The following is a 13,036-nucleotide window of genomic DNA, read 5'->3' on the forward strand; positions in this document are numbered from 1 at the left end:
ACAGCACAACTTCTTCAAGAGTTCAGGTGATTCTTCAGAATGGTACTTCAAATTACTATGGCTCTCAAATGATTTCAGTCTGCTATCAGTCTGAAGCAACACTTACCTATATGCTCTTCCACACATCCCATAGTTTCCAGCTCCATAAGAGCCACCAATAATGACAGTTATTTTAGGTACATTGGCACAAGCTACAGCAGTTACCATCTTGGCACCATCTTTTGCTATCCCTCCAGCCTCGTATTCTCTGCCAACCATGAAACCTAAAGAAATACAACATGAACAAAAGGCTCACCAGCTTTATATTATAATACTGTGCCATATGTCATACTATGTGCTTCACAGCACATGCAGGAAGAACTGAATCATAAGACATATCATACGGCAAGGCCTTCACCAGATGCTGACAGGCTGATTTCCAAACAGGCTGGAGATGTAGGTACTACAAAGCCCACAAGAAGCTGTCTAGAACACAGCCTCAACAAACAGCAAAGTCTATAACAAAGTGGTATCTCAAAAACTCAATCTCGCTCACCTGTAATATTTTGCAAAAACACAATGGGAATATTTCTCTGGCAACACAACTGGATAAAATGTGTACCCTGTGGAGAGGAAAAAAATAAAAGAGTAAACCACTAAAATCTGGACAAGTTAAGCTATCCCTACCAGCATTCTGAACTCTGTGCTAAATCCTTCCACTGAAGTCCACCGAAGTATTTCCACCAGGAAGTGCTATACTACTTCTCCTTCGCCCAAAGTTAACTGCAAAACATGAATTCACTGTAGCAGAAGTAAGAGACCTCCAAAGATGTGTGAAACCATGGGTAAAACAGAAATAATATCCTTAAAAAGCATTCTACTAACACTGAAAAGCTCAACTGCTGTGACTTGGCCAATATACAGCTAAGCCACGGACAACACCAGTGTAGCATCTGACACTGAGTTTGGCAAGACTCTGTTAAAGAAATCAAGACAATCTTTCCAAAAAACATCTCTCCATTTACTGTACAAAAGAAAAGCATCCTCTAAAACTGGGAAAGGCCCATATACATAATTTACTCATGGTCCTGCCAATTGCTGTAACATTTTGTCCCTTTTCTGAAGGCAGATGCCCTCTCCCTATTTACTAGCAAAAGACCAATTTCCTAGCAAAGTTACAAATAGTAGATTCCAAGCATCTGTTTCAACCAGCTAAATCAATGAAGTTTCTTGGCTTATTTAGACACTTGTTGGTAAACAAAAAAAAACAAGGTTATGAAGCACAACAACTATTGAAAAACATCTAACCTCCTGATTATATAAAACCTGCAAAGGTTATAAAAAGAAAAAGAAGAGAAAAATAGTTAAGTATAATCCTCTTCAGAGAAACACATGAATAGCAAGGGGATGGTCATGGGAAAAATGTGCACTAACACGTTACAAAAATGCAAGGGAAAAAAAGGGGTATTGCTAAGGTGTGTTGCTTATGGAACCAACATCATGGACAAAGGCTTTTCTAGAAGTGAATTTCCTTTTACAGTACTGATATGCCAATAAAAGTCAGAAAATGAACATTCCTTACAATTTTTTCATTGTTAGGAAAAAATATTGTAGCACCAAATTGCTAGAAAAACAATGAAAGTATTAGAAATACTGCAAGTTATTTTCTACCTGGAAATAACAGTTAAAACAAATGTCAGATGAAAAAAATTTCATTTACTTCAGTGCTCCAAGTTGGAAGTTTTCCTTCAGCACATGAAACTCAATTTTGTATATTATTTTATAACAACAATAAATACAGTAAAATTACTTCCTTTCTCCACTTCTCTCATCAATGCTTCCTTTTCCTGTATATTCTCAGAAATAATTTCCTCACTGTTAGCTCAAGAAGAGTGTTAGAACAAAACTAGCATATATAATCCCTTCTACAAAATATTCAACTGGCAGTTGTTTCTTGAAATAAACTAAAGCAAGCAACCCAGACCAAGGTAAACACCTTGCAATATCCAGATACTCTTTATCACCATCATTCCCTGAGTCCAAACTGCAAAGCACTATTAATAAAATAGTAAAATCACAATATTTCTTCACATACAGCCTTTCATTCACAAAACAGGTATTTTAGCTCACACACACACACATATGTATATATATATATTTAGCTCACAGATTTGAGAGACTGCACATTATTTTTCTGAGGCAGGAGATGCTGCAGCAAAGTATGAAAATTAGAACTCTGGTAAACCAATGAACTGAATACTGGAATCCAGCTTTTAGGTTTTCCAGTTACTACAAAAACAATTATGTGATTTTCCATAGCCCTTCATGGTTTAGAGGTCAGAAATACCCAACAGGGTATTTGATGTAATAAGGATGGACATGTCTTGTAAGAGATATAAGTTTCAGGATATACTATTTCAACTACACTGTATTCACATGAATCCAAACCCTGTTCTGCTGTTGGCCTATCTTCTTCACATCAGAATAATCTACCAAGCACTTTTTCTGAAATACGGTCATTTTTTTTTACAGCTTATTAACAGCTTATACCTGTTCCACATTTTCATAACAAATGTAGAGCTGTTCTCTTTCATTATTTAAAAAAGTTCCTCATCTCAAGAGTAAGCTGTCCACCAGAAGTTTTGTTTCTCAATGGCAAAGAAGCTAATAATCTATAAATTTACCTTTTTTGCTGACTCTGAGAAAAGAACTCCATTGTTTCCAATAATTCCTACTGGGTAACCAAAAATTCTTGCAAATCCTAAAGGAGAGAGATTAATTTGTAAAATTCCACATGTATTTATTTTTCCATAGCATATAAAGGTAACACTTTCTCCTGGTATCAGAAACTGCTACGCTTCTGACGATAAACATCGTTAAAAATATCAGTGAGTATGCCAGAATAAATCCAACTATAAATCCAGTGGAAACATATACATAATTATACTTCTACTTACCTGTAACTAAAGTATCTCCATACAAAGCTTTGAATTCATCAAATCTGCTTCCATCTACAATTCTAGCAATGACCTCAAGAAAAAATGGAAAAATAACATTAAATTCCTAATCCTTCAAGGTTTCAAATTTGTTTAGAAAGGAAGACAATGATAACATATAACTTAAAATCCTTCCATTTATAGAACATCAAGCAGCCCACATATAAACAGGCTGGATGGCAGGCAAAGCCCATTTAGTTTATGTGTGATTCATCTACGTGTTTGTGAAAAATGGGATTTCAAGATTAAGAACGTTCTAGCCAAATAGCTAAATTACACAGGAACAGCATTTTCCTGATTAGCTGAATTTCAAAGAAAAACCTCTGCTTATATTAAACATCAATCAATAGCCTCTCACTTGTAAAGAAAAACACATATAGACTCATGATTCACTTTCTTAGAGATATGATTATTTCTAGGCTTGCTTGAGTTTGCGACATACAAAAATAATGAAGATCTGATTTGAGGTTCCTCTGTGATGCAAAGGAGCCATTTTTATAAATACAGATCCACTGCTAGCGAGACATTTGCCACAAGGTATTTATTTCAAGTTTAAAAGAACATAAATCTGCACTATTCCAACTTCTGAGAGTGAAGTATGGAACTCAGTAAAACTCTTCATCACTTTTTCCCCTTAATGCACAGCAAATCCTGGTAATTCATGCCAAATATTTTAAGACATAGATATATATTAAGACTCTTCCTAAAATACATCCTTGGATAGTAGTGAAAAAGGCTCCGAATGTGAGAATTGTGCAAAATATGAAAAAGCATGTTGGTTCAGATGAAGGTTCCATGGCAGATAATTACACCAGACCTACAGTAGAGTACAATAGTCTTTGTATGCAGTTGGGAGAAGGCTCAGTTGTTTGGTATGCTTATACTCCATAAATATTTAAACAATTCATCTTTCTCAGGGCTGACAGAAAAAGAAAGCCATCAGATCCCTGGCCAAATATTTTGACAATGAGGAGTTCCTGAAATGGGAACTCAATGTTCCAACAAATGAATGTCAGCTTTTTCAGAATGTTACCAATATCTCATTCTTGCTCATCCTTCTTAAAAGTATTACCAAAAACTATTATACTTTCAACAAGTCACTATTATTCCAATGGGTCTGCTGGACAAAAACATAAAGAAATATGTACCCAAATCAGATATTATCAATTATGACAATATAGAGAGTGATTTCCTACAAGTCAATTGATGCATGTATGTATGGACATATGGATCTTTTGTTAATACTCATACCTCTTTGACATCAAAATTTCTTTTTAGCTGGTCACCAACTATTCCATATATTTCATCAGCTGGAAATAAAGGCTCTTCTGATGGTTCTATAGTGACCTGTAGCAATTTAACAAAACAATTCACACAACAAAGGAAGCATCAGCTCACATTATGACTTAAAAATTCAAACAACAATCTGTCAACTTCTTTGAGCACAGCCTTCTCTTCACCAACAACATCAAAATGCTTGTAGTGGTTTGTCATTTTGCATAAAGATCAGATTTCCTAAACTGAAGGCTCATAACAGTTTCTCACTTACTGTTGCCTTTTTCCTACTCCTGCATATACCTCCACATATGCTCCACTTCTTCTATGTTATAAAAAATTAGGTATGTCCTCCTATTTTCTTACTTTTCCCCCCATGCCCTCCAAGGCAAGCAGCATTCTGAAAAATGGGTGAAGATTTTGTCACATAACTGACTACAACATCTTACCTTCCTTGAGCTTCCATTCACCCTCTCATATCTCATACTAAAATAAAATATGGCAATTCCACCCCCCTATGCTAGCCATCCCATTTACTACAAGGAATTCTTAAATCACCACAATTCATTATCAAGATTTAGGTCTATCCCCTTGGTTTTCAACTCTTGAATAATCTCAGAAAATGTCTATTCAAAGAGATCCTTTAGCAGATATGTCATTTTAAGTTGATGGAAATGATAATGCGGGTTTAAAATTAAATTAAGTATCTTACAAGAATAGATTAATCTAAAAGTGCAATTCTGTGACTCTGAAACACTCTTCTAGTTCCTTCACTCTTGCATATAATCCCAGTAGTTTTATTAAGAATAACACAGCAGGAATGTAATTGCAGAACTGAAGCATCAGAGAAATCTTTAAGGACAAAAACCATAACTTCCATTTTCAAATATGTAAAGTCATAGACAAAAAAAATGTGTTCTATAAAACAAGTGTTATATCAATCAGGCAGAGAAAAGCATTCATAATTTCAACAATGTAGTGTTTTCAGACTCTATACACTTACATCTACTTTCTTCTGGAGATTCAAACTCCTTACAACTTTCCTTGCCAGATGAAGTGCATGATTGTCATCCAAGGCATAATGATCTGTTACACCAGATTTTCTGCATATAAACAACAATGGCAAGATGAATACTTCAGGGAAAAAAAACAACATAAATCAGGCAATGAAAACTTGAAATTTTAAACCTTCTAAGACCTTGGAAATATAGATGCAACAATCCAGCTCTCTGTGTTTTATTATGAAATCAGTTTAAAAATAAAACCCATGCCTAACCTTTTCTTCAAAATAGTACATGCAAGTTATCCTACATGAAACATGCAAATGCAGGAAACAAAAAAATCTAAATGACAATATAAAATGTAACAAGCATTGTTCATATGCAGCAAAAATTAATTTCAATTATTGAAAAAAACATGTTTACAAAAATGGCATGAATGCCTTTTACAATAATTCTTTATTCACTTCTAATTGGAGTAACAAATAAGCATTTATTATACAGTAATATGTAACTTACTATGCAATAATACCTGATTTTGTTTATTATTAATTGCAGAAATTGGAAGTGCAAAGAAAATTTTTTGGGTTTGATAAGAGCAAAAAGCACAAGCTATTTTGATCTTGCTTGTAGTGAATTCCACATGGCAATAAGAAAGACACAATCTGCAAAATGTATTGTCTTTCTCAATACGTATTATTCTGTTAACACTCAGTATTAAAGTCCTCCATATTAGGCATGATGCTGCAGTACACTAGACATGTGAGTATTTTAAAGCAGTAAATAAAGGAGACAATGCTAACTAGAGTAACACAATGTAACTCTGATATTCTAACAATAAAATAATCAGCACCGAATAACAACACAGAAATAATTTTCAAAAGGTAAACACAATTTAACAAAGATCTAAAGCCAAAATAAAATAGCATAAGAGAAGGACAGGGAAGGGGGAAGGGGAAAGGGAAGTCTAAAATATGGAAAATATTAATTCTGGGAAAATATGTCTTTAAACCTGCAGTGAAGATCTGCCCCTCCAAGTTCCTCTGCTGATACCTGTTCACCTGTTGCTGCTTTAACCTGACACAAGGAAAGGAAAATGAGCTTCACAGTTGACACTTGTCTTGCATTAATATTTATACCATCTTAGGTACAGTAATAACAGATCTTTGCAAAATGCTTCTTCATTGATCATATCTCCCTGTTTACTATCCCTCAGAGCATCAAAATATGACAACACAGAATCTTGTAAAGATTACTTTTTTCTTCAACTTTGCATGCTTATTCTAGTGCTAATATGCAGTTTTTATTTACCAAGATACTCCCCACTGTTCTACTTAATGCTGTGTCCATCATTTGTGTGCATACTCTTACACATCCTTCAGATTCATAAACATTCATTTCACAAAAATCTTCTCAGCACTCAATATGAAATTTCAAATGGGATATTTACATGCACTGTTTCAAGCAAACAGTACCCCAGCTGAAACCTAGAATTTTTCAATTTTGCTTTCTCTACATAAACACTTCTGTGAATTTTAATTTACTCATTTAAATATTAACCATAGAATAATCATTAGAGGTTTTTATTTTCTAAACCTTCCAGTAAATACACAAAAATTCAGTAACAATGATTTTCCTTAAAGAGCACATCAGTGGCACGTAACTGCTTGGATCAAGTATGATGTCTTTATAGAAGTACCTGGACTCCACAATCCTAAGCCTAGATCTGTGTAATCTTAGACCTGAAAGGGTAATTTCAGAGTGAATGGTCTCCTTCTTAAAAGAGAGCAGTATAATTTACTACTGGGGTTAAAAAAAACCCCAGAAGACTTCTTGAGGCATTTCTACTCAACAGTAAGTGCTTTGAAAAGGATTCATTGAAAGCTGAAGAAACCATTATTCATCACCCACAGAGAGTATAGAGGTAAACTACAGGCACAGGAAGGGAAAACTATCATAATTTCCAAAAGAGATTTCAGTTTCCAAGTTTCATATCTAAAAATGAAGCACACTAATTATATATATACATATATACACACACACACACACATATATATACACATATTCTCACACATACACTTCCGAACTGTCAAGCTTACAAATTTAAGTAAAGATATTTCTTCAACAGTGGATTTTTGCTTTGAAATTTGAATTACCCATGGAATATGAAGGTGTGGCATACTAATTAATGGAAAGTTTCTGTCAGAGACTCAATTAACTTGAATCTTCATTAAACAGTGAACATACTAAGATACTTTCAAGAGAAGTGAGGAAGATTTCTTCACTGGAAGGGTTATGCAGCATTGGAACAGGCTGTCCAGGGTACTGGCTGAGTCACCATCCCTGGAGGAATTTAAGTGCCTACAGATGTGGCATTTAAGGGTTTAACACACAGTTTAGTGGTGCATTTGGCATTGAGGTTATTGGCCAGACTCAATTACTTTTAGGGTGTATTACAGAATAAGTGATTCTATCATCTGAATACAACATTTTATTCTAGGATTCTATTAAATAATTACATATATCTGTCATTCTGCAACGAGTTATATTATTAACTATTGCAGAACTTGGCACAAACCTGAACAGCACAATGATTTCCACTGACACAGAAATTCAGAGATTAATTTTAAAATATTTTTCAAAATTTAAAAAATTTTTAATTTTTTTTATTTTTCCAGAGATTAAGTTTTCCTTCTCCAAATCACAATATTGGAGCGGTGGACTCTATCTGCCACTATATGAGATTGCAAAGTTTAACTCCTCTGCTCAAAGCAGAGTCAATGAGAGAGGGTTGCTAATGACATAACTGACGTAATTACCATGAGTTTTGAACAGCTCAAGAATGGAGACTCCATAAACACCCTGAACAACCTGTATTGGCACGACCATCCTTGCAGCAAATGTCTTCTTACAACTAAACAGAACTTCCTGTATTTCAGTTTGTGTCTGGCAGCCTCTTTACCTATCACAGGATACCAGTAAGAAGCTTGGCTCTACTACCTTTACTCCCCCTTGAAAATATGGATAGATTTGCCCTAAGACACATTTTCACCTGATTGAAAAGTCTCATGTCTCTCACACTCTCCTCACTTGACAGATGTCACGCCTTTCATCATCTTCATGGAATTTCACTGGCTCACACAGACTTATTCTGGAGTGCCCAGAGCTGCACCCTGCAGCCCAACTGTGTCTTATTCTGTCAGAGTAGGTGAGAACAAGTATTTGCACCATCACCTTTCCAGATACAGAAGTGGAGCAGAGCATTCTACAAACTGTAGATTTAAGTAACAGTTAAAGTTACTTGGAGTTAGTAGTTGAAGTTACCTTAAAGTTCATTGAATTCTAACAGACTGCAAGTAAGAGCCTCAAGAAGATATGTGGGCATTTTCTAAGAAACACTGCTCAAGCTACTTCAGCTAGACATTATTAGAAGAAATAAACATAAACTTTAGCTGTAATATGCATTTTCCACAACAGATGAGGCCAATATGTAGGGAAGTCCCCAGTACATAAATACACACAAATTTGAAAAACTTGTTCCCTCTTTTTACCAAACTTTTGTTCACCTCTGAGCATAGAAAGTAGCAAATTTTCCCTCTGTCGTGGTTTTAAACCAATAACTAAGAAAATTACTTATTTCTTGCTGTGAGATATGGATTAGAACAAGAGCAAAACAGGCATAAAACTTAAAAGGGAAAAAAAAAAGAAAGTTTATTGACAAACTACAATAAGAACACCAGAATAAACTTCCAGAAAAACCTTTTCATCCCCTGTCTACCCACTATTCCCTTGTTCACATGACAAAAGAGACAAAACCTTTGGAACTTTGATGGTTAAAACAGTCCCAATTCTTGCTACAGTCCTTTCACCAGTCTTTATAGAGAAACAGAAGTTTCTTCCTGTTAATTTATGGAGTTTCTCACAAGAAAAACTATTTTTCTTATAGTTTTCCATTGCTCTAATGTTAGCTGCCCAGAGCTGCTGTTATTAGAGCCCACTCCTCCCATTTTCACATCACTCTTAAGTGTGTATGGGCCATGAGTCTAGGGATGGGATTTTTAAGGATAAGTTATTCAAAGGAAAAAAGTCTTCTTCATCTGTTTCCGTGAGCTTCACCAGAAAACAGTTTTCTCATTGCCTCTCAAGGCTTCAAATCTTCCAGCACTTCACTGTACCATAATTACTCTACTTTTTACTCAAAATTTACACTTTGAACACTCTATTCCTCCCTATATACTGTCATGAATTAAAGGAGCGTTTTCAAGACCTTATTGTCCATTTCCATAGTTTTAACAGAAAGATATTTCAGCTTAATTAAAGCATCTTCTTAATTCTCTACCTTTTCTTTCCTGTCACTAGTAGTTTATAAAGTCTCTTTTCATGTTGATCACTCTCTTTTCTCTGTCTGGATAAAAAGATTAATCTGCAAGTCTCATCTGGGAAATGAAAGAGTTAAAATCCTGCCCAGGCTGTTGTAGGTAGTTCTGTGGCCTCGGCCGGTGCAGGAGCTGGAGCCGTCTGCGATGGAAAGCTCCTCATGGCTGCTCTGAAGAGTGTAGGCGCCGCGCCCAGCCCGCTGCAGGCCCAGAGCCCCTCTCCTTCTTCACTCAGCAGTCTCCAGTGAATCCAGCCACAGCAAAAAACCTGCAGCCGAGCCAGAGATCGGCTCGGCCCGGCCCGGCCGGAGCCCGGAGAAAACCCCCTCCACAGGGCCCGCATCCCCCGGCCGGGAGACGCTGGGCCCAGCCCAGTCCCCGCCCGGCCGCATGGCCTGGGCAGGGAGCGGGAAGCCTGGGGCTCTGCCGCCCTTCCCAGCCAGGAAACAAAGAGAACCAAGAGAGCTCTGGTTTTACACTTTAAGGTAGGGTTCACAAGTTGATCCCACTTTTCAATGGCCTAAACTGCTGTCAATTCTCAGCAATGACCGATAATTGGTCAGGAGAAAAGACGCCAGGCAGATCCCAGCAACTTAAACTTTCTTAAAGGTAAAGTTAACTCCATGACACCCTCAGGAAGGAAGAATCAGAAGTTCCTGGAACAAGAGCCTATAGGTCTACATGGCATCCTGAACTGTTAAGCAGTACTGCCGAAGATGAGGACAGAGATACTCCATTTGAGAAAAAGCAGAAGAATGGCCCTGAATATTACTGCTACTGTGACTTGTAGCACTTGTCCTCTTCTACTTAGATCTGTTAGTTTATGAAGTCATTACTCCTCACCTTTCCAAAAAAGGAGGCCAAGAGAACTTCCATTTTAGACAGTGGACTGTACCTATAATTCACAATTTTTTTTTATCATACACATCTCAAAGACTAATTACAAGTCACACCAGGGATTTTTATTTTTTCACTTCCTCGGGATGTTTTGTTTTAGGCAGGTAAGCAATAAAATCCAATCCAATTTTCTTCATATAGGAAAGACATTTTGGGGAACAGAGCTTACTCAATAACGGCTACAGTATCTGTTACAGCACGGAATGGGAGTTTGTCTGGGAGTCTGAAGTAGTTTTGACACTTAGAAGAAGGCAAGTAGAATATTTTCAGTGAGAATATGAAAAGCTGTACAGAACAGAAAGGCTGACAGGTGGAGATAATAAAGTTTGATCTATACGCACAAAGATAAGGATCATTACATCTGCAGGTTGCTAAGAAACAAATTAAATTGGAGGATAGCTGCGAAATCTTCCTCTGAAAACGGGGAGAGATTTTAAAACTTTCTAACTTCACAACACCCTTGCAGTCACTGACTTGCCTAGTCAAGTCCTCCCCTTGAGGCCTGTCTCAGGTCACCCTTTTCCAGAAGTCTATCCTGGCAAAATCTCATGTGCTACATCTCAGTGACACACATGTATGATCTAAATTTCTTTGTGACGTTAAATGGTTCCCATTCCCAGAAAACAAGCATCTAGCTCTCTTCTTTATATCTTCCAAGCCAGCTTTCTGGGTCACACTGAGTATTAGATGTCTTACTTGAAAACCTTTTGAAAAGTTTGTACTTGGACAGCTCAAGTGTTCCTGCCAACCAGGGCAGTTATTCTTGGTTATGGTAACAAAAATACCAACACCCTGATGTACAAAGTTTGTGTCTTTCGTCACACTAGTTTTCTTATCTCAAAGGAAAGATGTACAAGTCACATGTTGCTCACTCAACTCAACTAATATTATTCTCAAATAGTATCTTCATTCATGTTTATGCCACTTTTCAACAAACAACTCCAAATATCTAAATTACAGTGATAAATTTACAGAGAGTCACTTTCTGAGGAGGATTTGTCAATATTTACCTATAAACAAGTGGAATAACACTAATACAAGATAAAAAGGAACAAAAACCTAGGTAGGACATTAGAAATAATTACTGTCAACAAAATTCTAACAACAAAGTCCTAATGAGCTGTAAATAGATTACCATTACATTTCATAGTTGTTATTCATTATTTAATCTGCTTTTCCCAATTACTTTGTTCTTCTTATCAACTTGGAAATCCTCCACCTAAATATTAAATTATTTCAAACTAAATGCCTTTTTTTTTTTAAGGTAGACAACAAAGTATCTTTATTCTTTCAGGTGTGTATCCCACGCCCCTGCTTTCCATTTGCCAGTTAAATTCTAAATTTGTTCAAGATGTACAAATGCAAGACCTTTTCTTCTTCCTTGTTTCTCTTTTTTCTTTTATTTTTTTTTAACTGCACAAGAATTTTAAAGCCATCTTTACAGTGAACTTTCCAAGAGGTATAATGCCAAATCTACTTTTTTCAACAAGATGATGCAATGGGGAAAAATTCATTCTAAAGGAAAAGAATGCACTACAAAAATATGCTGTGGAAATGAGAGCAAAGCTATACAAGTAAACACTAAACCACATTAAAGGATGAGTCCTTCATATTAATGAGAGTAACACAATCATGCCTTAGGAACTAGTCAACAAATAGATCTGTCAGCGGCTGTTTTCCCATAGTTTAATGGGATATGCCACATTTTCCCAGTATTTTAAGTGTTGATGGAAGTGACTTTCAAGAGACTTTGCCTTCGTTGTTACTAGAGCAATCAGTGGAGCAGTATCTGCATTAACAGTGCTGTTACAAAGCAATTTCTCCATTTTGGCATGCTCAAGATGGAAAGACTCTTGAGAGACATTTGATTTACATTTGGATTTGTCACAGGAAGCACACCTGAAAGTTCCCAAAAGACTGTAACCAAATGAGAGCCATTGTGCTGCCTCAGACCAGTTTGTACAAAAAATTTGACAAATATTTGACTATTTCAAGTAAGCAAGTTTATCCAGCCATGGTTTCATCAAGACTTGAATACTTGTGATGAATGATGCTCTGTTAGTTCTAGCATTAGCATTTATTACTAAAAATTATTTTTTTCTCATAAAGCTTGAATTAAGTAGAATAATCTTTGTCAGCAAAAGACTGATATTACTGTATCATTATTTGTATTGGTACAGAACTGAGCCTACACTAAGACATACAGTTATTTCTAGAATAATAAACCACATGTAAGCATTCCTTTTCTGCCAAGCTACTGTAATCTTAAAGCTGTCTTATACTGCAGTACTTCACAGTCACAAATGCCACTATGAGTTCCACAATAAAGCAAGGTTTAATTCACCTGAATTCATCAGGTAAGTTTCCTTAGAAATGTTATAAATTTGTATTGTGATATTGGCTTTCGCAGATGAATCTTATATGTTAAATACTTTTTAGCTATGTATGTACTTTTTTCTTGCTAACAAGTCTTAAGCTTAAAAGAATTTCCTAGGTACAAAGCAAGGAAACCCCA

At 36.0% G+C, this 13,036-nt stretch overlaps 1 protein-coding gene across 1 annotated transcript in view; it reads right to left on the reverse strand.

The window, feature by feature from the left end:
- Nucleotides 1-13,036, reverse strand: part of MCCC2 (methylcrotonyl-CoA carboxylase subunit 2) — a 37,394-nt gene that overhangs the window by 9,883 nt on the left and 14,475 nt on the right. The window contains exons 8-14 of the mRNA XM_005529953.3: nucleotides 6,261-6,325; nucleotides 5,254-5,353; nucleotides 4,227-4,322; nucleotides 2,937-3,009; nucleotides 2,664-2,740; nucleotides 536-602; nucleotides 107-263 (exon numbers count right to left, since the gene is read on the reverse strand). Coding sequence (XP_005530010.1) covers nucleotides 107-263; nucleotides 536-602; nucleotides 2,664-2,740; nucleotides 2,937-3,009; nucleotides 4,227-4,322; nucleotides 5,254-5,353; nucleotides 6,261-6,325 — 635 coding nt within the window. The remainder of the gene's footprint in view (nucleotides 1-106; nucleotides 264-535; nucleotides 603-2,663; nucleotides 2,741-2,936; nucleotides 3,010-4,226; nucleotides 4,323-5,253; nucleotides 5,354-6,260; nucleotides 6,326-13,036) is intronic.

The sequence above is a fragment of the Pseudopodoces humilis genome, chromosome 4 (assembly GCF_049639895.1).
Source record: "Pseudopodoces humilis isolate 2021_Gansu_Grassland_sample_001 chromosome 4, ASM4963989v1, whole genome shotgun sequence".
NCBI lineage: Eukaryota > Metazoa > Chordata > Aves > Passeriformes > Paridae > Pseudopodoces > Pseudopodoces humilis.